The following is an 18,554-nucleotide window of genomic DNA, read 5'->3' on the forward strand; positions in this document are numbered from 1 at the left end:
GGCCGATACTGTAGGTGAAAAATCCTGAGATATTCAATGTAGCGCTCGGAATGGCCCAAGCCTTGCCATGACGAGGCGCCATCGAATGCGGACACTTTATATTGGGGCGCAACAAAAGTTCCAGTGCCATACATGACCCCAAAGTCTTGAAATGTCTTTTCGTAGACTTCTCCAAGTTCCATCTTCATGACAAGCGACGCCTCAAGTAGTGTTCGCTTCCATGGAGCTGATTTTCTTCTCAATATTTCAGCTGACTGGTCGATATGCGTCATTAGTATCTTGAACACGAAACAGACTTTGTGGACTGTCGCCTCTTTCGAGGCCAGGAGGGCTGTAGTGAACTGGATGAATGGCATTGTCAGCTGCAGGACGTAGTCAACCTTGGGCCAGTCCGTATTCGTCAATTTGTACCGTAAATTCTTCCTTTCCTGGCAGTACTGGTCGATAAATCTTCGCAATCTGCTGGCTCGCTTCAACATCAAAAACACCGAATTCCAGCGGGCGTTTGCATCGTCCAACGGCAAGAGTCGAATCCCTGGGGGCTGAAGACACAAGAATTCATCGCGCTTCCCGGGGGTCTCGTTGATAAACTTTGCAAACGATCGAATCTGCAAGACACAAGGGTCAGAGCTGTTTCTCGTCAGGAGGACGGAGGACATTCACCTTTTCCAAAACACACATTATTTCTTCGCCATCTGAAGGTTCAGTCCAACCATTGGCGTGTGATATTGCTCGCACATTCTCAACCCTTTCCCTTTCTGGGGAGCTTGTGATGTTTTCGATATACCGCCGAAGACAGAGCTGGATGGCCTGCACTGTGCCAGGAAGCCCAACAAAGCACTGCAGACGGCTGATACCACCAGAGGAAATCAACTTCTCTTGTAATGACAGCACCAGATTCTCGTCGACCCTATAGTCAATTGTCACGCTGAATATCCGACCAAGCAGCCCTTTGTTCCCGATCAGTGCAAGTATTTGATCACCCGGGTCAGTTCCTGTCTCGGGCCTGCAAAGTAGCTCGAATCCAAGCAGTACCTCTCGGTAGCTCCACTCTTTATCAAAGTAATACGCAGTAGTAGCCAGAAAGTCGTGCCCGAGCGGACTCTTCCAACAGCACAAGGCAATCGAAACTTTGGAGTCCCCGGGCAGATCCTGCAGTTGTGACTCTTGGTAGGTAGTTGCCACATCGTACATATGCTGGCGGAGTTGTTTCGACGAGGGAAGCTCCAAAATTTGTGGTCCGGCATAGACCAGGTTCAACAATTCTCGGAATGTGGGTTCTTCCGTGAGCCCAAATGGAAGATTTGCGGATGTAACTGTCCGCAGAAGCTGTTCTATGAGCTGCGCCTTGGTGAATCTGCTCCTCTCGGGGGAAAGCCCGCACGGGCCTCCTGGGTTGCGCCTGGGGTGACAGCAGAAACGGACACCTTCTGCTTGCTTCTCCGACAAGAGTTGGATTTCAGGTGCTTACCCATTGCGCTCGTTCCATGAGATTTGTGATGTGGGTGATGTGGGTGATTCAGCGGCGTGAGGCAAGACCGACACACTACCTTGGGTCGACCAGACCTGAGCTCTGCCACCTGGTCAAAGTGCCTCCACACCTCCGAGGAGCGCGACTCAGTCGACCATCTGAATTTGTATTGTCCATTTTTGGTCAGTTGTTGTCCATATTCGGTCTCCAGCCACCACGATAAGAATTCGTGCTCCTGGGCGGTCTCGTAGAGCACCCAATGTCGGCGGTCGGGTGCAAACCGCGTGAGGTTGGCCGAGGGACTTCTCGGTCCAGCTTCCAAAGCAACGATCCTTGAGTGGCCAGCGAAAGACTGTAAGTCGTTTCTTAGGTGAGAATCAATTGACTGCATCCGGGGAAGACATACCGAAGACCGCGATACTGGAACAGATGACGGGTCTGAGTCTGTCCCAATTGAAAACATCGCGCTGAAGAGGTGTTTCACTGGCGAGGAGACCCGTCGGTATAGATAGGATCATAGGCAAACCAAGCGAGACGGATGTTAGGGTTTTATGGTAGAGCGACCGCTGGGTCCCAGGAATCAGTCAATGCGTCAGAGATTATGTATCTTGCTCTCCTGACTAATCTGTCCGTTCTTTTGCCTTGGGTGTTGAAGTTGAATTCCGTGACACATTGAAGAAACAGCAATGTTGATCCAAAATTCTCAATTTAGGCGGCCCGCAAATTGAAATGTTGGTGGTGTTCCGGGCTCTGCTTCGCCATTGTTGAGTCAACGCGGTACACGTTGCAAAATGTTTACTGCAACCCTGTTGATGATGGGTTTGTCGGATTGCTGATGATTTCACTGGCATCGATATGGCCAGCGTTATAATGAAGCATACGCAGGGAAGTCAACGATCAACGATTCTCAACGCCTAATCTGGTCAACAAGTCTGCCTCTCACCGGGTCTTCCTCACTAGGAATCTAGTGAATCAACTGTCTACTGGGTTTGCACCATAAGCTAGGCTGAATTACTCCCGCACGTCTCTGAGGCTTCCATCCGCCCTCCAAGAATTACTGCGCCCGTTGGGACACCGCCTAGAGATGGTCAGGACCATAGAGTCATCAAATAGACATTTTGGCTATATAAGCGGGCGGCGCACCAGACTGGAAAAGTCAAACACATCATTTCGTTCATACTCTGTTGAGTCTTCTGACACCTAGTGTCCCTGTCCAAGATGGCCACGAAAGGAGAAAGTGAACTTGTCGAAGTCATGTCCTCTCACGGTGAGTTCAATGACTCTTGTGCTTCAGAGTCAGTCTCCGAGCACTCCGAGGATGATATTTCGGAAACAAGTGAAGACCGCGCATTTGTGGTATCCGACGGAGGGCAATCCGCCTACTCGAACAGATCCTCTGTGTCGTCCCAGTACAGCCGGCATTGCCACATGCATTGCCATGACTCTTCTGTTCTCGTAAGTCGCCTGAGGAGAATATTTTGAGTTAATGGGCTGACATCTCCAGAATGGCGAGAAAGTACCAATAAGCATACTGAGCAAACGTGTTATTCAACAGAATGAGAGTTCGGTTGTACAATATTTGGTTATATGGCGGTCCTGGGAGCAGGAAAAACCACATATAAGTGGCGCTGTTGAGGAGACTTGATTTGTACTTAGCATTGGAGCTGTGCATAATCCCAGTTTGTCAGTACGCTGTCTTTGTATTGACGCGTGCTAAGCGATGTGATCGCTTTTCACCGAGAGGCTCGTTATGTTAATATTCTTCCCAACCATATTTGGCCCTGTCTCCATACGCTGGAGAGAATATGTACATCACTTGGTAGGCTTTCTGCATCATATCTCCACAGTGCGATCTGAGCAAGTGTCTTCTTTTCATTGCACGTTCTGATATCGCCAGAGTATGGCAGCGCCCAACATCTACATCTTCCGTCCGCTCAACACTTCTACCCCGCAATAAAGTGATAAATCCTAGCAAAGCCAACTCAGGTTGATCTGGAAGGATCTCACTGAAGCAGTCTAGTCTTGTGGCTTTACGCTCCAGCTGTAGTCACAAATTGACATGTTTAATGACCAGAGTAAAGATTCAGTTAAGTTGGCCGGAATTTCTACGAGCATTTTCATCGCATACTTCTTTCTTTCATACGCTACTCACAGATCAAAAAGCTCTGTGTATTCATCAGCTGCATCCCTGCCCGCTTTGACCGTGTTGTCTCTCGCCGTGGGAAAGAATCATATTTAAACAGCTCGTATCCAACGTTGAGCAATAAGTAGTGCCTGGCGTGATGCCAACGTAACCTAGAACAGTTTGGCCAACATTCGTGGCTTGCTACTCACACCAGGATATACCTTTCCACAATGGAAGCCCAGATTAGTGTGACCACATTCAAGTTGTGATGGGAAAACACTTAAACTCGCTTGGTCCTCCGTGAAGTGCACTTTTTTTATCCTAGACCGTCAGGATATACTCACTGTAAGGCGCTCCTATACAGTCTTATACACTAATCTCATCCCAAAGACGGCCAACTTAATACCTGATTCTGCACATTTACGTCGACAGAGACCAGTATCTGCGGATTACTACGACAAGATCTTGCTGGAAAGAACTGTGTGATACTGCACTTGATGTTACAAGTACTGGAATGTCCGTTTCTGTCGCATTGGGGGGTACGAATAGGTACGTATTTTGACTTCAATTGGCCATTTGTAAACATGCTGAACAAAGCAGGAAGCATATTCCTCATGCGGATCTCTCCTCGAAAGTCCCGGTCACCAAAGCCCCTTTTATATATTCGAAGACCGAGGAGCTAGTTTGGAAGTGGGAACAGTCAAAGCTCTGTGGCCAGAGCATCAACATCACACTCTCGTCCACCATGATTCCACAAGGTCATCCACCAAACAAAGCTGATAGCCAAGGCAAATTCGTATCCATCGAGAATGGCTTCACTCATGTCTTCCCTCAAGCACAGCTCACGAACCTGGAACCACATGACTATCAGATTGGGATTCTGGAGACAACGCATTCAGCAAACCTGAAGATTATCCTTCTCGGTGCGAAGCAAGAGAAGCAAACAAAACGTTTCAGCGGAAGCCTCTTTGGCCTCCAGCATTCCCTGTTGCAGAGAGGCTCTCTTTCTTCCAATCGCTGGTCAACTGAATTCTGGGTATCCGACTCGGTCGTTGTTGATTCAAGATCCATTGAAGAGGCTAAATCGGTACCCAATGCTGTGCGTCCAGAGAGCCCTGATGAGGCAACCTATGTCTGTGTTGGCCTTCCAGTCACAGTCTTCGGGCCATTATTCAACACGCTGGTTTCGAAATGGAACGCGAGTGCGGCTTCCTTCGAGTACTCCAACGGATTCATCTGGATATATTCCACAGTGGACCCGACAAACTTTAAGATTGACGCGGGCGAATCCTCCAGTCCAGCCAAGCAATCAATTTCTTCTATGCTGAAGCAGATGAACGGTAAATCCTGGTTTGTTAGGGCAAAGCTCATGTTCAGACTCGAAAGGTCAAGCGGGGAGTACCGCTCCGCACGAATCGAATCGAATCGAACTTTTGCCTGATTCGATTCGATTCGAATTAATATTGAAAATAACGATTCGTACGAATTCGAATTCATGACCGGTTCGAATTCGATTCGGTGTTCGCGAACTTTTTTGTATTAAATCCTCATTGGGAAGGCGGTAAACCAAGTCGGGCAGTACCTGTAGTTGAACACCATCAGTTATAAGCAGCAATCGACACCAGACTTGTAGTCTAATAAACAACCCTTATTAAGTTAACAGGTACAGATATAACTAAGCTGAGGTTGGTCTTTGATATAAAATTTAAACGATTTGGCCTTGGATCGAATAAGCTGTAGGGCAGTATCAATATACATGGGTTTTCGCCAGCTACGTCCATGCACATAATATATATTCTTTACCCCTAAGTTTACTCAGTAAGAACACAACCTTATTTATAGTCGGCTTCGCTTCAAATTTAGATTATCTCATAGATCCCCTCGAGATACACGTAACACATCAATATAGAGCCAAAATATCAATAGTTGCATATTTTATTCAATGTAGAGTAAATGGATCGTCTAATCGGGTTAGCGGAGATTCCACAAGAACGCGTCTCCGCGCGTACGTGCTTTCAATCAGAACAACATTCGAATCGAGGTAAAAAGAGCTATCGAAAACCACCACTTCTGGGTGCTCCAGAGTAAGCAATCAAGCAAGACACAAGCTTGATATACTAATGTAACGTTAGATGACTTCTCCACTTGCTACAACATTCGATTGTCCTAATACTAGGAAGAATAAACGCGATTATGCGGCGCTTAATAAATACGGCCTCCTTGCAGAGGATGTATCACCCCCGCCCCCTCGAAAGAAGAGAGCGGTCCAGCCCGCCTCTAAGTCACCGACTCCTCCGATTTCAACGTCCCCTACCGCTCCCAGCGATGTTTCTAGAAGTTTATCGAACCTTGATACGGACATATGCCCATCCCAATCAATCTCTCAGATCGAATACGAGGTTGAGAGGGTTAAAATCAAGCAGAAAGATGAGAGTGGGTCGAAAGAGCGGAGCTGGGTATGGAAACACTACCGTACAACACCTGAATCTGGTACCTGGAGACTAGGAAATAAGGAGCGGCTCGAGCTTAAACACCAGTGTATTGTATCGCCATCTAGCTGTCGATTCTTTCGATTTGCATCTAAACTGCGATCTTCAACCACGGCGTTGAAACAGCACCTGCAGCGAACACACAAGCTCTTTCAGGACGGTCATCCAGAGTGCCAAGGACCATTAAGCTCATGGATTTCTAAGGAAAAGAAGCTCCCATTCGAAGAAGCTGCCCTGAATTGGATTGTATCGACCTACCAGCCGTTTACATGCGTCGAACAACCTTCATTTAAGGCCATGCTGAGGTCTGCAGGCTTTCAGGACTCCGTACTAAGTGCGGATACTGTTTCACGCCGATTATATCTTCGGCTTGATGCTCTTGACAATGAGCTTTTAATCTTGATGTCTTCAGCTTCGTCAATCGCGCTATCTCTTGATGGTTGGACAAGTCAGAACTCGTTGCCAATGCTGGCAATTAGTGCTCACTGGATGACCTCTACTTTTCAGCAATATCGAGCTTGTATTGAGTTTGTTGAAATCGAAGGCAACCACTCTGGAGAGAACCTTGCTGATATCGTCGCGACGGTTCTTGAGAGGTTTCATATATCTGATAAAGTTATGACGATTACAGCCGACAACGCATCTAATAATGACACCCTACACCGATGCCTTTACCGAAGGCTGTCTCAGCGGTATGATAAGTACCTGGCCGAGACCATCATCCGAGAAGGGAGGATGAAGTTTACCCAGAACTCCCAAATCCGCTGCTTTGCTCATACCTTGAATTTGGTTATGAAAACTATATTGAGGTCTCTACGCGCCAGCTCGCATAAGGAAGCCTGTGATCTTCTTGATGATGTTGCTAAGAGGAGCTGGAAGATGATCAATGCTCCTACTTCACCTATTGCAAAGCTTCGACTACTTGTCCTTTGGATTGCGCGATCTCCTCAGCGAATACAGAGGTGGGATAATCGACCTGGATGTACAAAAGCTATCAACTACGATGTTGATACTCGATGGAACTCTACCTTTGTTATGATTGAGAGAGCTGAAGAGTGCCGCCGGCAGCTCGAAGATACAGTCAACGATGAACCAGACATTGAAGCCTTACGTCTCACACCGAACGACTGGAGACAGCTCTCAGATATCAAGAAAATCCTGGCTCCCTTCAACGAATATACTGAGTACGTCTCCCGAGATAGCCCTTCAATTCATATGGCGGCGCGTATGTTTGAAGAGCTCCATTCTATACTCTTCGCTATCAAGGAACGACGAGGCGAGTGGCAGAAGGTCTCGCCAGCAATAACTATTCTTATTTCCGATGGAATCTCACTCCTGGAGCAGTACCACGACTGCGCCAAAGACAACGATATATACTATATCGCAAGCGTTCTGGACCCTCGAATCAAGACCAAGTGGCTCAAAACGCTGCCAGATGGAGAGAAGATTATTGGCCGAATCAGGGCGTTCCTGAAGAAAGCATATCCCACCCCAAAACAGCCTGTATCGACTACTCTAAGCACTAATTGGAAGAGCTTCGAATATCGATTTCTGGAAGCCTTTCAGCCTACACAGTATAACGTCGCTGAATCTGATATCGACCGGTATTTTGATACTCCTACAATCAGCACTGGTTTCGAAAGAAGCCAAAGCCAGACTGAATTTATACTGAACTGGTGGAAGGCCAACAGACTTGAATTTACTTGTATGGCTAAGGTAGCCCAAGATCATCTTGCTATACCAGCAGCAGAGGTAGATATCGAGAGATTATTCAATGGTGGGAGAGATGTACTGGGAATTCGACGTTTCTCTATGAAAGGCAAGACTCTTGGGACGCTAATAAGGCTGAAAGATGCTGTACGTTGGAAGTCTGAGTAGTTATATAGTTATGGTTTCTTTGGCACATGCGGTTGATATTCTGCATTCCAATGACATGTAAGAGAGAAGGTTTATAAGCCGTATTGTGGGAGTGGAATATTCAGTTCCTAATGTAATACGCGTGAATCTATCTAAAACGGGCAGTCGTGATTCCGTCCATGGATTGATTTGCTGAGGTCTTCCTGCAGAGACCGGACATCTCGAAAGTTCATCTCAGAACCTGGTTTTCCTAAGAAAGCTAGATAATAGTTCGCGAACCTGTTCGAAATTCGCGAATTTTGACGAATCGAATCGCCCATAGATTCGAAGCCCAAAAACCAAGGTTCGAATTCGATTCGATTCGACGAAATTCGCGAATTTCGAACAGTTCGAAAATTCGTGCGGAGCGGTAGCGGGGAGAAAGCGGGTATTCTTGCCGAGCTCCTGGAAGTTTCTCATATACATGTCACCTCTTCTCATAAGCCCATCACTCACTCTTAGGACCGGCTTGATGTTGGAAGGGTTTGGAGGTTGGCAAATCCGCTGCTGTCATCTATCCTTTGTCTTCTTTTGTTTCTTTTGAATCAGGTATACGTTGCCCAATGAGGGATTAAAGGAGCCTTTCAAATCTTTTGGCAAAGAGCTATTTTTGCTGATATCTGTGCGATCTACCAATCACGCTCACATTAGGGCCAGAGAATTGCTTTAATCGTCTTCAGCCAAACATTGACCGCAACACGTCTGGGTACAACAACCATTTGTGCCGGCGCGGCCGGATTCGGCGCCCGCCTCGATCGGGTTTGGCGTCCGCCCTCGGGTACCTCGTTCGGGTTGAGCCGCTCCCGATGCGGTTTGGCGTGGCGCTAGCCCCAAAATGGCATCGAGATCCATCCCATCTTCTTTAGGCTTAGCACGTCCAAAGATGGTCTAGCGGCCCACGCCTTCCCCGAACGGGGGTTCTGCCTCCCTCCACCGCCAGCTGGCCCCACCGACACAAGTATATAACTCGGTGCGTCGCTCGACGTCCTCACTCTCGTCTGCTACATTTCGCTCTCGCCCGGCCAGGCCCAGCGACCTCGCCGCCGTGAAATGATACCGTATTCCCGGATCACACGGCACTGGACCCCCTGTTTCAGCTGGTTGCCTCACGCACGGAGCGGTACCCCTTCTCCACAGGCTGGAGCACCGTCCAGACCGCCGGCAGCGCTGTCTACTGGTCCTACTGGTCCATCGCCCTGTGTATTTTTTTTCAGCTGCGGTTGCCGGTCCACAATCTTGGCTAGAGAGGATTTGCCCTCTGGACACGTGCGGGCTCCCACCGTCTCACCAGTATATCTCCGTCTATCCTCGTGGGCATCAACAGTGTCCAGTTGTTGGCTGGAGACTGGATTGACTCTCGTCATTGCCCAAATGCGCCTACGATACGACGTTACTCGACTATCGCTCTTTCGTGCGCTGTCCAATCTGCGTACCCGTGTGCCATTGGCTCGTCTTCTCTCGCCGATCCCTCGTCTTCTCTCGCCGATCCCTCGTCTTGACGCCGTGGCGCAGACTGACCAGGTGTCTCACATGTTCGCGAAGCCTTTTGCCTCGTACAGCTGCCTCGGAGAACTCCGCATCGGAACTTCAAACGCTGTGATGGTATTGGCCGCTCACTTGCATAACTCCTTCGGCTGCGCCCTGGTATTCTCCAAGGGCGGTCCTTTGATTCTGGACGTCTTTTAGCAAGGCGCAGCAAGTCTGATCGGTGACGGAGAGATCGGACCAAACCTGACGATGTGACACTATCGTCCAATTGGAAAAATGCCGCATGCTGTAGCGGCTTGCTATCTGACCCCTTGGTCATTCTTTCTCCAAAAGTTGATGTATCACCATCCATATCGACGGGCCGCACTTTGGCTCCGTGATAATGGTCTAATGGTAAGTCCCATCCAATTTCCCAAGCCGTTCCGGATGGAGAAGCCTAGGTCAAATGAAAGGAGGTCTCAGGGGCTGCATATAAAGAGTCTTGGGATTCCTCGTTCGGAGAAGGATGCTGGACATGTATCGCTAGCGTTTCTTCTATTCATCTCAGTATAAAGGACCCTCCTCCGCGCGCGAGCGAAAGTACCGGATTTTCAGAATATAGTGCACCCTCTCTGTTGTTTGCTCCAACCGCTTCTTTCTCTCCTGCCTCCTGTGCAAACCATGGTGCCGATCGATCTCGACAATATCATCCATTACCACCCTCCCCCCATCCCAAAGGCCCCTTGCAAACCATTACACCTGACCACCTCTCATGGTTCTTCCCATTTCCCCTCGAATCTGCCCATCCTAATCCATCCTCTGCCTCCCCGCCCCCCGTCCCTTTATCGTGACTCGCCGCGAACACCTCATCGTCACCGGCAGAGTCCTTCTCCTGTTGCGTCATGTTTGCCTCGCGATCGCGACGCCCACCCAAACAAGTTTGGTAAGGAATTGGAAAACTTGGAAATAGCCGAATTTGAGGGCCAGGAGACTTCAGGATCATGCTTTGGAGGCAGCGAGGAGAGTCAATCAAAGGATATCAACGACATTCAAAGAAAGGAATTGCATGAACAACACTATGGTAAGTGACCTGATCGTCTGCTGGCTCCTCTAGCTTTTCAGGTCCCCCTCGGGTGCCGCTATTCAAGTTCAAGACAAGTGAAATGTGCCAACTTTTTATTTTTAAAGTAGCGGACCGCGACCACGATCATTACAGGGAGGATTTAAGGCTTCTCTCAGAGGATCCTGCTACGCAGCAAGACACCGCCGCCTCATCAAATGCTGCCGAGACAGGCCTCTTATCAGCAGCCAGTGCACCCACTTGTCCTGTGCGAGCTGATGGTTCCGTTTCACCGAACGAACCATGTCCCGTTCAAGGTTAGTAGTGCGTCTGATGATAGGGTTTTCCTAGGCTGCTTCTCATCATACGACTACAGATCTTTCACCCACTGAACGCAATGAAACCCAGCTTTCCAGTTTTGGCTGTGAAACCGAGGTCAAACGCGTGACGGCCGGTAATGTTTCGAGAGATCAAACTCCATCGCCTAATCCCAGCACTTCTGTTCCAGCTGGAGATGAACCAGAGCCAGTGAATCAGCGGCTTTTTAGGGGGACTCCTGAAACTGGAGCAGACTCCAGAAAGTCAAGTCCTCTACCCGTCACGGAGGCACATTCCACCGAGCTGCACGCGAGGGACCTTTCAGCAACTCGCGACAGCCACCTGGACGTTCGGAGCGACGGCAGTGACATCCATTTAACAGATTGTTGTCCTGACGACGAAGCGTTGTCAAGGCATATCTCGCCCGTTCTGCACCAAAAAAGACAGGCAGTTTCCAGGTCAGAGGGAAAGGATTCACCAAGAGACTTATCTAAATCGTGCTCCGTATCGGTCGTTGTGCCTGTAACTCGGTCCCGTGGGCCACCAAAAACAAGGTCCACTAGAGCCGACTCCACATGCTGTACAGGGAAAAGGAAAAGTCGAGCAAACTCCCCCTGCAATGTTGACAGCGATGATCCTGACGACAGTGACTATACGGATGGGAACGATTCCGGTATCGGTGACATCGCCGTGTTGCCACGTCTAACGAAGCGGCCGAGACGAAGTGCTGTAACGAATATCCAACCCGCTCAGGCTCGACGCGAAAGGCCGTATCGCGTGCTTTCCTCCCCGGCTCCAGAAGTGGAAATTGCAAATCCGGGTCCCGGCACAAGTTTGCAGGACATACAAACCATTCCTATCAGAGGCTTCCTTACGCGGCAAATGTTTCTATCGAGAGTCATCTACTCGTGTACCTTCGAGGAAGATAGGCAACTTTCTTGTCCGCATGAGCCAACAAAAGCTCCTGCGTATGAAGAAAGCTTAGACAGGGCAGGGCACACCCCGCAGCCTAGTAACAAAAACCCTTCAGCGCATGCAACTCGTTTCCTGCCCGCTGAGGACGAACTCTTGATTGAACTGAAGGAAAAGCGAAGTCTTCCATGGGATCGAATCATGAAGCATTTTCCAGGGAGGACCAGGGGTGCTCTTCAGGTTCGCTATAGTACGAAGCTCAAGGACCGAGGAACTAGAAATGTCAGGCGGGGTCGGAGTGGAAAGGTTACATGTCCCGCAACTGCGGCTGTGGCTTCACGCGGCTAACTTTCTATGCCCCATCGCTGCAGAGGGTCGAGAGCGGTGGCTTCGAGGCAGTCTTCTGACCTTAGAGATGTTTTCATCGTTCCATACGACGAAGGTTGAGGAGTCCCAAAGATTTGCTGGTTCTATTTTGAGCAGGAGAGAGAAAGCATAATTTAAAAATCATTCCCAGAGTATAGCTTACAAGTACCGCGTCTTCTGCGTCTGATAAAAATCGAATTAGTGTATTAACCAATTCATGGATTCCAAGCAAGTCGTCAATCCAGCGATCAACAGCATCCAAATCCCAATAGCCTTCAGAAGGCCTCAGATGTGGGTGCTGTAATAGAGCATGGACGATCAATCATTTTGGTTGTTCCGCTCTGCGAATGAAGGTCCACATAGGGGGAAAGGTGGGGTTAAGTAGTCGTTGGTAACATCATATGGCCTTGTCTCAGGACCGAGGCTCAAGCGTGGCTGTTCAGAACCGCAAACTCATGACTGCATCCTCTAACTGCGAGCGCATGAAATATCCTGGCAACGCATCGAACTCAACCGCCGCGGCGCACTATTTTCCTATGTCTCCCTCCTCTAACCGCGAAGCATAAAAATACCCCAGCAACGCATCGAACTGAACCGCGACAGGCCACTCTTTTCCCAATCTGGCACAGAGTGGCGCACCTGGTCATTTGGTTCTCAAACCACCATGTACCTGGTCCCCTAGCACGGTAACCGCAAGAAAACTGACAGTCCCAAGGGAAGGAGGCTAAAAATGTGTCGCGGCGGTGAAGACCGGTACTGTAAACGTGCCATTCCTTTCTCCACCTTGTGGCGAAGACGATCCATCGCTTTACTTCTATGGTGTATACATGACAGTACGAGCAAAACATCTGTAAGGGAATATACATAAAAGTCAATTTGCATCTCTCCCAGAGCCGTGAACATCCATCCATGTACTTTGTGAAACCCATCCAGTTGCTTCGGGGCTGCGGGCTCGTGCCCCACCGCAATGCAGCTACTGAAAGGTGCTAAACCAAATAAAGTTCGGGGAAGAGACTATGTGATAACAGCGATGAAACAAATTTCTATCCATTTGTACGACTTCGCCCCATGTCTCACTCCCTCCTGGATTGGTACGATATTTTGGAGGGCAAATGCACCTCCAATCCTCTACATTAACTTAAGACTAAACGCCCGCTAGATATAACCAAAGCCGAAGAAAGCAACGTGGGTGTTAATCGTCGGTTCCCCTTCTCCAGTAATTCAAGAGGGACAATTGTGGAAGGGGAACCAACGACTAATCTACTCAACGAGCCATTTGCACCAGATAGCGAGCCCCACCAATCAGTGAGCTCCTAAAATTCCAACGTGTCCTGCTGATGGGTGGGGCTCGCTTTATCTACCTATATCATATAACTAGTTATGGCGCGGGTAGTAGGCAGACCTTCTACGCGAAGCCAGCTGCCACTATTAGTTTATAAAAGCCCACTCTTTCCTCTTTTTTAACTAGCGGAATACAGCACACCAACGTTCAAACTTCTTATTCTTTCCTCACGTCAAGATCTTGGTACATAGTCAGTGGTACCTTTCGAATCGAATTTCCTTACAATCTTTATTCACCAATCCGAAAAAATCACGATTCAAAAGATATGGTGAACTGGTCTTGGCTTCTCCTTGTCTCTCCTATTTTATTCCAAATCACAACTGCTAGAAAGTGTGTTGGTGGAGAAATCAATTGTGACTACAGTGATGGTCACAAGTGTGCCGTGGGGTGCTCAAGATGGTTTGGTGGCTGCGGCTGTTCAGACACGAGGGTCACCATAAGCTCTTCAGGCAAGCCTAAGACCGCAACACTTGTACATAGCTCCTGCGCCTTCTTGACCAATAGGGACCATTGCTAAGAATGTAAGTATTAACTTTTTTCCTACCGGTGGTATCACGACTAAGAAAGGGTATTTAGGACGAGGCAGGATGGTGTCGAGAAATGGAGCAGTAACTTGCCGCTTGGACAGGGGTTATACTGAGTGACCCACTCTTATTGTGTTTCTGTATAGTAATTTGGTTTCCTCAGCATTACGGTCGTCGTAACACTGTGTACCCGAGCCATCCATGGGGTATTTCAACCCCCCGTGATATTCATTCTTTCTTCAGTCAATCAACTTTTGCATTCAAGATTGGTTCCGCTTGAGCTCTTCCTCTCCCTCATTCGCCTATCCGGATTACTAGACCATACTGTCCTGGCTTGCTCAGACAGGTCCTTCTTCTGATCACCCTAAGTGGTCGAGGCACACCCACCGTGGCTGGCGGGGGCTGCGGGTCTGCGACACCGTTTTTGTTCTGCGATATCCTTCTGGTTCTATCTCCGATATACCCGTGGGTTTTTAGGATCTCTTTCAGTTCCCTCTCACCTTTTCACTCTTGAGGATGGAGATCCTCATTTCATCTTTCTCACCCCAGGGTGAGAAGACCTTCGCTTTTCGATCACCCTGATACGTTTCTGGGTGCGTATATGGTGAGAAGTGTCTGTGCGGCAGGTGTATCATCTGTCCATCCTTCTCTCTGGACCATGGCAATGTTTTCGTCCTAGCGGTTGTATTGCTTTCCAGTGACCCTCAATTATAGCATCCGCCACGCTGGTGTCCACCGTCTTTCACAGGATCGTGAATCTCTTCTCCACATGACCCGCGTCGTCATTGAATCCTCTCTCTGTATGGGTGGACTTTCGAGCGTGCAGAAGCTTCGCCGTCTATTGAAGTTCCTGGAAGATAGATAGACTCCCAAAATCAGAGTGCCGTCGAACGCAGTCAAGACGGAACTTCAAGCGCCAATTTTATTTGCCAAGACTGCGCCTCGAAGGTCTGAAAGACCGATTTCTGATTTCTGTTGCTGCCGAAACACACCGAGAACGTTCTTCACCGGATTGAAGCATTGTACAACTTGGAAGAAGAATGATTGATGCAAGCTGAATTCAGATGGCATCTACTCAATCGTTTCAATCTCTTGATGTCGAAATACGACGTTTTATTGACGTGTATCTTGGGATAAACAGATGTGAAATGATTCGTCAAGTGGTCGAAAATACTGCGCTTGAATGCGGACCGACGATTGGAATCTCATCGTCGGTCCAAGGGACAGTGGATCAAGGAGGTTTGGATTTGTAGCCCAGAGGAGAAATCAGAATGATTTGTTAGGGTCCAGCACAGCCAGCACCGCTTCCGTGCCGGCCTAAAAGAACACGGTCGTCATCCTGGAGGTGGGACTATGTGCATCGTGTCTGTGCTGCTAGGAAGCTGAGATACTGGCGAACAGAGCATGCACTTTAGCAGCATTCATCGGCTGGATCGCTACATAGCGATGTCCAAGGAACAGTGGCCAATTATCTTGATAAATAAGTCCTGGTGCATGTTCCTACATCAAAGGCTGTGATCAGCAATGAAGCCTCGGCATGGTAAATATAAGCGTGGTAGTATATCTTTCCATGTATTCGGTAGAGGAAGTAGCAATCGCCCTTCTTTGGAATGACAATAATATAGACGATGTCCCAAAGTCAAAGGACTCGAGCACGATGGTGGTGCCCTTGGAACAGGCCCGCCTACACATTTTCATCCTTGTCATGCAGAACCAGGAGGATTTCATCGGAGTGTTATGTGGCCCGGTAAGTACTGCGGACAGCGTATAAGGATTCACGATACTATGAGTGTTCCCGTAGGGAAACAGGACATGGTAGCAAGGGGGGCCTGGGAAAATGGAAATACGGCATTCTTGTCGGCTCAAGGTAATACGTCTGCTTGGATTTGATAGGATCGATGGTCGAAAGCAGGGTAATCTTTGGGATGAAGCGTACGATTTGTTTTGACCTACACCCAAGTCAGGAGGAAATTAGTTTGACAGAGACCGTGGAATCAAGAGGGCAACTGACGATCATTAGCGGAACCGCAAATCATTCGACTGCTTAGTTTGGACGACCCATGGAATCGCCTGCTCGGTGAGAGAATGCGGTCGTCATGAAGGATTCAGGCCCGGGCTTCTGCCCCACGCTGAGGCAGATACAACGCAAGTCAGCTATAAATACTTGGAATTAGCCGCGAAATCGAACAAGAAATTTTCCAAGGAGTTTGGCAGGCAGGGTCCTGTTGACGGGATGTATATCTAACGACATGCATGGCAAACGTGAGCGGATAATTCTGCTGTCAGGGTTTTCAGCAACCCGGGGCCTTTACCGCGATATTTTCGGTTTATACACGACAGTCTTAGGTATCAGAATTGAATGACAGTCTGCAATGCTCTTATAATGGTCATACAGTAGTTTTCGAAATCAGTTATACCTCCACTCTTACGACTTGATTGCCGGAAACTAATTCCGACACTTACGAGTCCTGATTGGATATTATGTTCGACATAGGCTTTTCAGACCGCTTTCCAAATTAGTTTCTGTAACTTACAGTACCATTGTGAGACATCAGGCTTTGGTCTCTTAATGCGATGACTCATCGAATGTAACGAAGCAAATACCGTCACAGTTGTGCCATCATTACAGAGCGGTGCTCCAAAAGGGGCTTAGCGTCAACCGGGTATATTTTCCGGCAATCAAGTCGAGAGAGTGCAGAGGTATAACTGATTTCGAAAACAACTGTATCATTCCGAAAAGTTCTCAAGTTCCAGGGTCCGGCTCACATAATAAGTCGGGTGGTGTCGATGCACATGAATAAGGAGCGCACTTCGCCTCGGAATATATAGGTGACCATGGGAATTTGAGTCACAAAATCGCTAATTTAACAGGTAGAAAATAGATTTCCTTATCACGAAACCCGAAGTCGTTTTGCATCTCCTGCCTCCACTCGACATAGTCGTCGTTTTGCGGCCCCCGGTCGCTGCTTAGCCGGTCGGCATCTCAGAGTAGAACGGTGGAAGTCGATGATTAAAGCACGCCCGAGCTCTTCACTCCAAAGGACATTGTCTCGCCTGAGGTCTTCATGTAGTATCCCGAGAGCTTTTATTTCCTTGTTCGATTTGTGAATCTCGCGGCGAAGCCGTTGCGTCAGCTCCATCGTGGCCGTGCACTTACCGCCCCAGCCCATTATGAGCATATGGCGGATCTGTCCAGCACCATGTAGAAAGTAGATTTTTGCTAAGTCAATCGTTCCTAAAAAGACCGGAACAGCGGATCCTTGAGCCTTGCGCAGGATCTGATATACCTGCGCTTCGCGTGAAACTTCTTTCCACAACCCCGAAGTGGTGCCTTTACCGATAACCGTGTAACCATATTTCGTGCAAGTCAATTTGAACGGGGCTCCGAAGGAGCCACAACCGCCAAGAGGAATGCAACGATCGATATTTTCGTCCAATTGGCCCTTGAGTGAAAGCATCAAATCTTCAGCCGAGATGGGATGCTGAGTCGGGTCGTCTTGGCCCCGGCGGTGATAGTCCACGCTTGGACACTGCTCATCCAGGGATTTCCTAGTCTGCAGGCCGAGTAAACATCGCTGTGTGCAAAATTGTGCAGCGTGGCGTCGGGAATGATCTTCGTAATCATGCACTGACTCTTGCTGGCGACCTGATCGTCGAGCGGACGGTGAAGGCGTGACTTGACTGATCCTCCGCTTATGGCTAGATGTTTGATTTGTGTTGGACCCGGACGAGTTAGGTGACTGCGAGCGCGGTCGGATCTCCGAAGGTGCACAGCTTGTTTGAGAGCGTGTAGGCACTCGACGGCCCTCTGAGGGAGACGGTAGCGGAGATGACGACGGTAATTCATAGGACGAACCAGACCCTGGGCTCGGGAACTCAGGGTTAGTGCTATCGGAGTGAGGAATCTGCTGTAATTCATTTCTCGGGATCTGCGAACGAGTATGTTCAAAGCTTGTTTCCCACGTATGAAGACCGGGACGCAAGCGATTTCTCCACTCTTGCCCACGTGTGGGTGAACGGAAGGCCATCAAACAAAGGCATAATACCCTCGCAACAGAGGTCTTCGACAGCTGATGAGTTGTATCGTCTGTTGGGTCCACTTCGTTGTGGGGATCACAAAAAAAGTAATACAGCGTGGTGGGTTCGTCTCGTGGAACACGAAGTAGTACACGAATAATTCCATTTGTCAGGTAGGAATATTCGAGTCCTTCCTGAATCATCACGTGGTATTCTTGGACGATAGCAGAGCAGACAAGCCGCTCTGCATTGTACCTCAGCTTCGCATCCTGTTCGGTGGGTATTTTATTTGATCTGACCATTTTCTTCCACAGATCCATTGGTCGTAGTCCCATACGAAGAGTTGCGACAGGCAGCTTGTGAGGCGGCTTGTACTCCACGGTCGTCAGCACGGTGGTCGTGTTGCCGTCGACACGATGAATGCAGAACTGGTCTGGTCGTGGGTGTGGTGTGCTTGACAGCTGGCTTGTATCCGCTTCAAAGGTTTCGTTCCTGCTCAAAGAATTTGCGTGATTGCTGAACTGGATTCCATCACCGAGGCCGAACTCGTCACATGCCGCAGGAAAT

The 18,554-nt window shown here is 48.8% G+C and overlaps 3 protein-coding genes across 3 annotated transcripts; 2 read left to right on the forward strand and 1 right to left on the reverse strand.

Moving 5' to 3' along the window:
* Window positions 1–9,087: 9,087 nt before the first annotated feature.
* Window positions 9,088–9,345, reverse strand: N7446_011870 (uncharacterized protein; the record flags this gene model as incomplete). Its single annotated transcript, XM_058520612.1, has 1 exon — window positions 9,088–9,345. One exon carries the CDS (start codon window positions 9,343–9,345, stop codon window positions 9,088–9,090), a length of 258 nt encoding a protein of 85 aa, XP_058366898.1.
* A 7-nt stretch (window positions 9,346–9,352) lies between these two features.
* On the forward strand, window positions 9,353–9,667 carry N7446_011871 (uncharacterized protein; the record flags this gene model as incomplete). Its single annotated transcript, XM_058520613.1, has 1 exon — window positions 9,353–9,667. The coding sequence occupies one exon, from the start codon at window positions 9,353–9,355 to the stop codon at window positions 9,665–9,667; it is 315 nt and encodes a 104-aa protein (XP_058366899.1).
* Window positions 9,668–10,129: 462 nt separating this feature from the next.
* On the forward strand, window positions 10,130–12,086 carry N7446_011872 (SANT/Myb-like DNA-binding domain-containing protein; the record flags this gene model as incomplete). Its single annotated transcript, XM_058520614.1, has 3 exons — window positions 10,130–10,529; window positions 10,637–10,825; window positions 10,885–12,086. The coding sequence occupies 3 exons, from the start codon at window positions 10,130–10,132 to the stop codon at window positions 12,084–12,086; spliced, it is 1,791 nt and encodes a 596-aa protein (XP_058366900.1).
* Between the last annotated feature and the right edge of the window lie 6,468 nt (window positions 12,087–18,554).

This window comes from Penicillium canescens, assembly GCF_028828765.1.
Source record: "Penicillium canescens strain IBT 15451 chromosome Unknown utg000009l_segment0_segment0, whole genome shotgun sequence".
Lineage (NCBI taxonomy): Eukaryota > Fungi > Ascomycota > Eurotiomycetes > Eurotiales > Aspergillaceae > Penicillium > Penicillium canescens.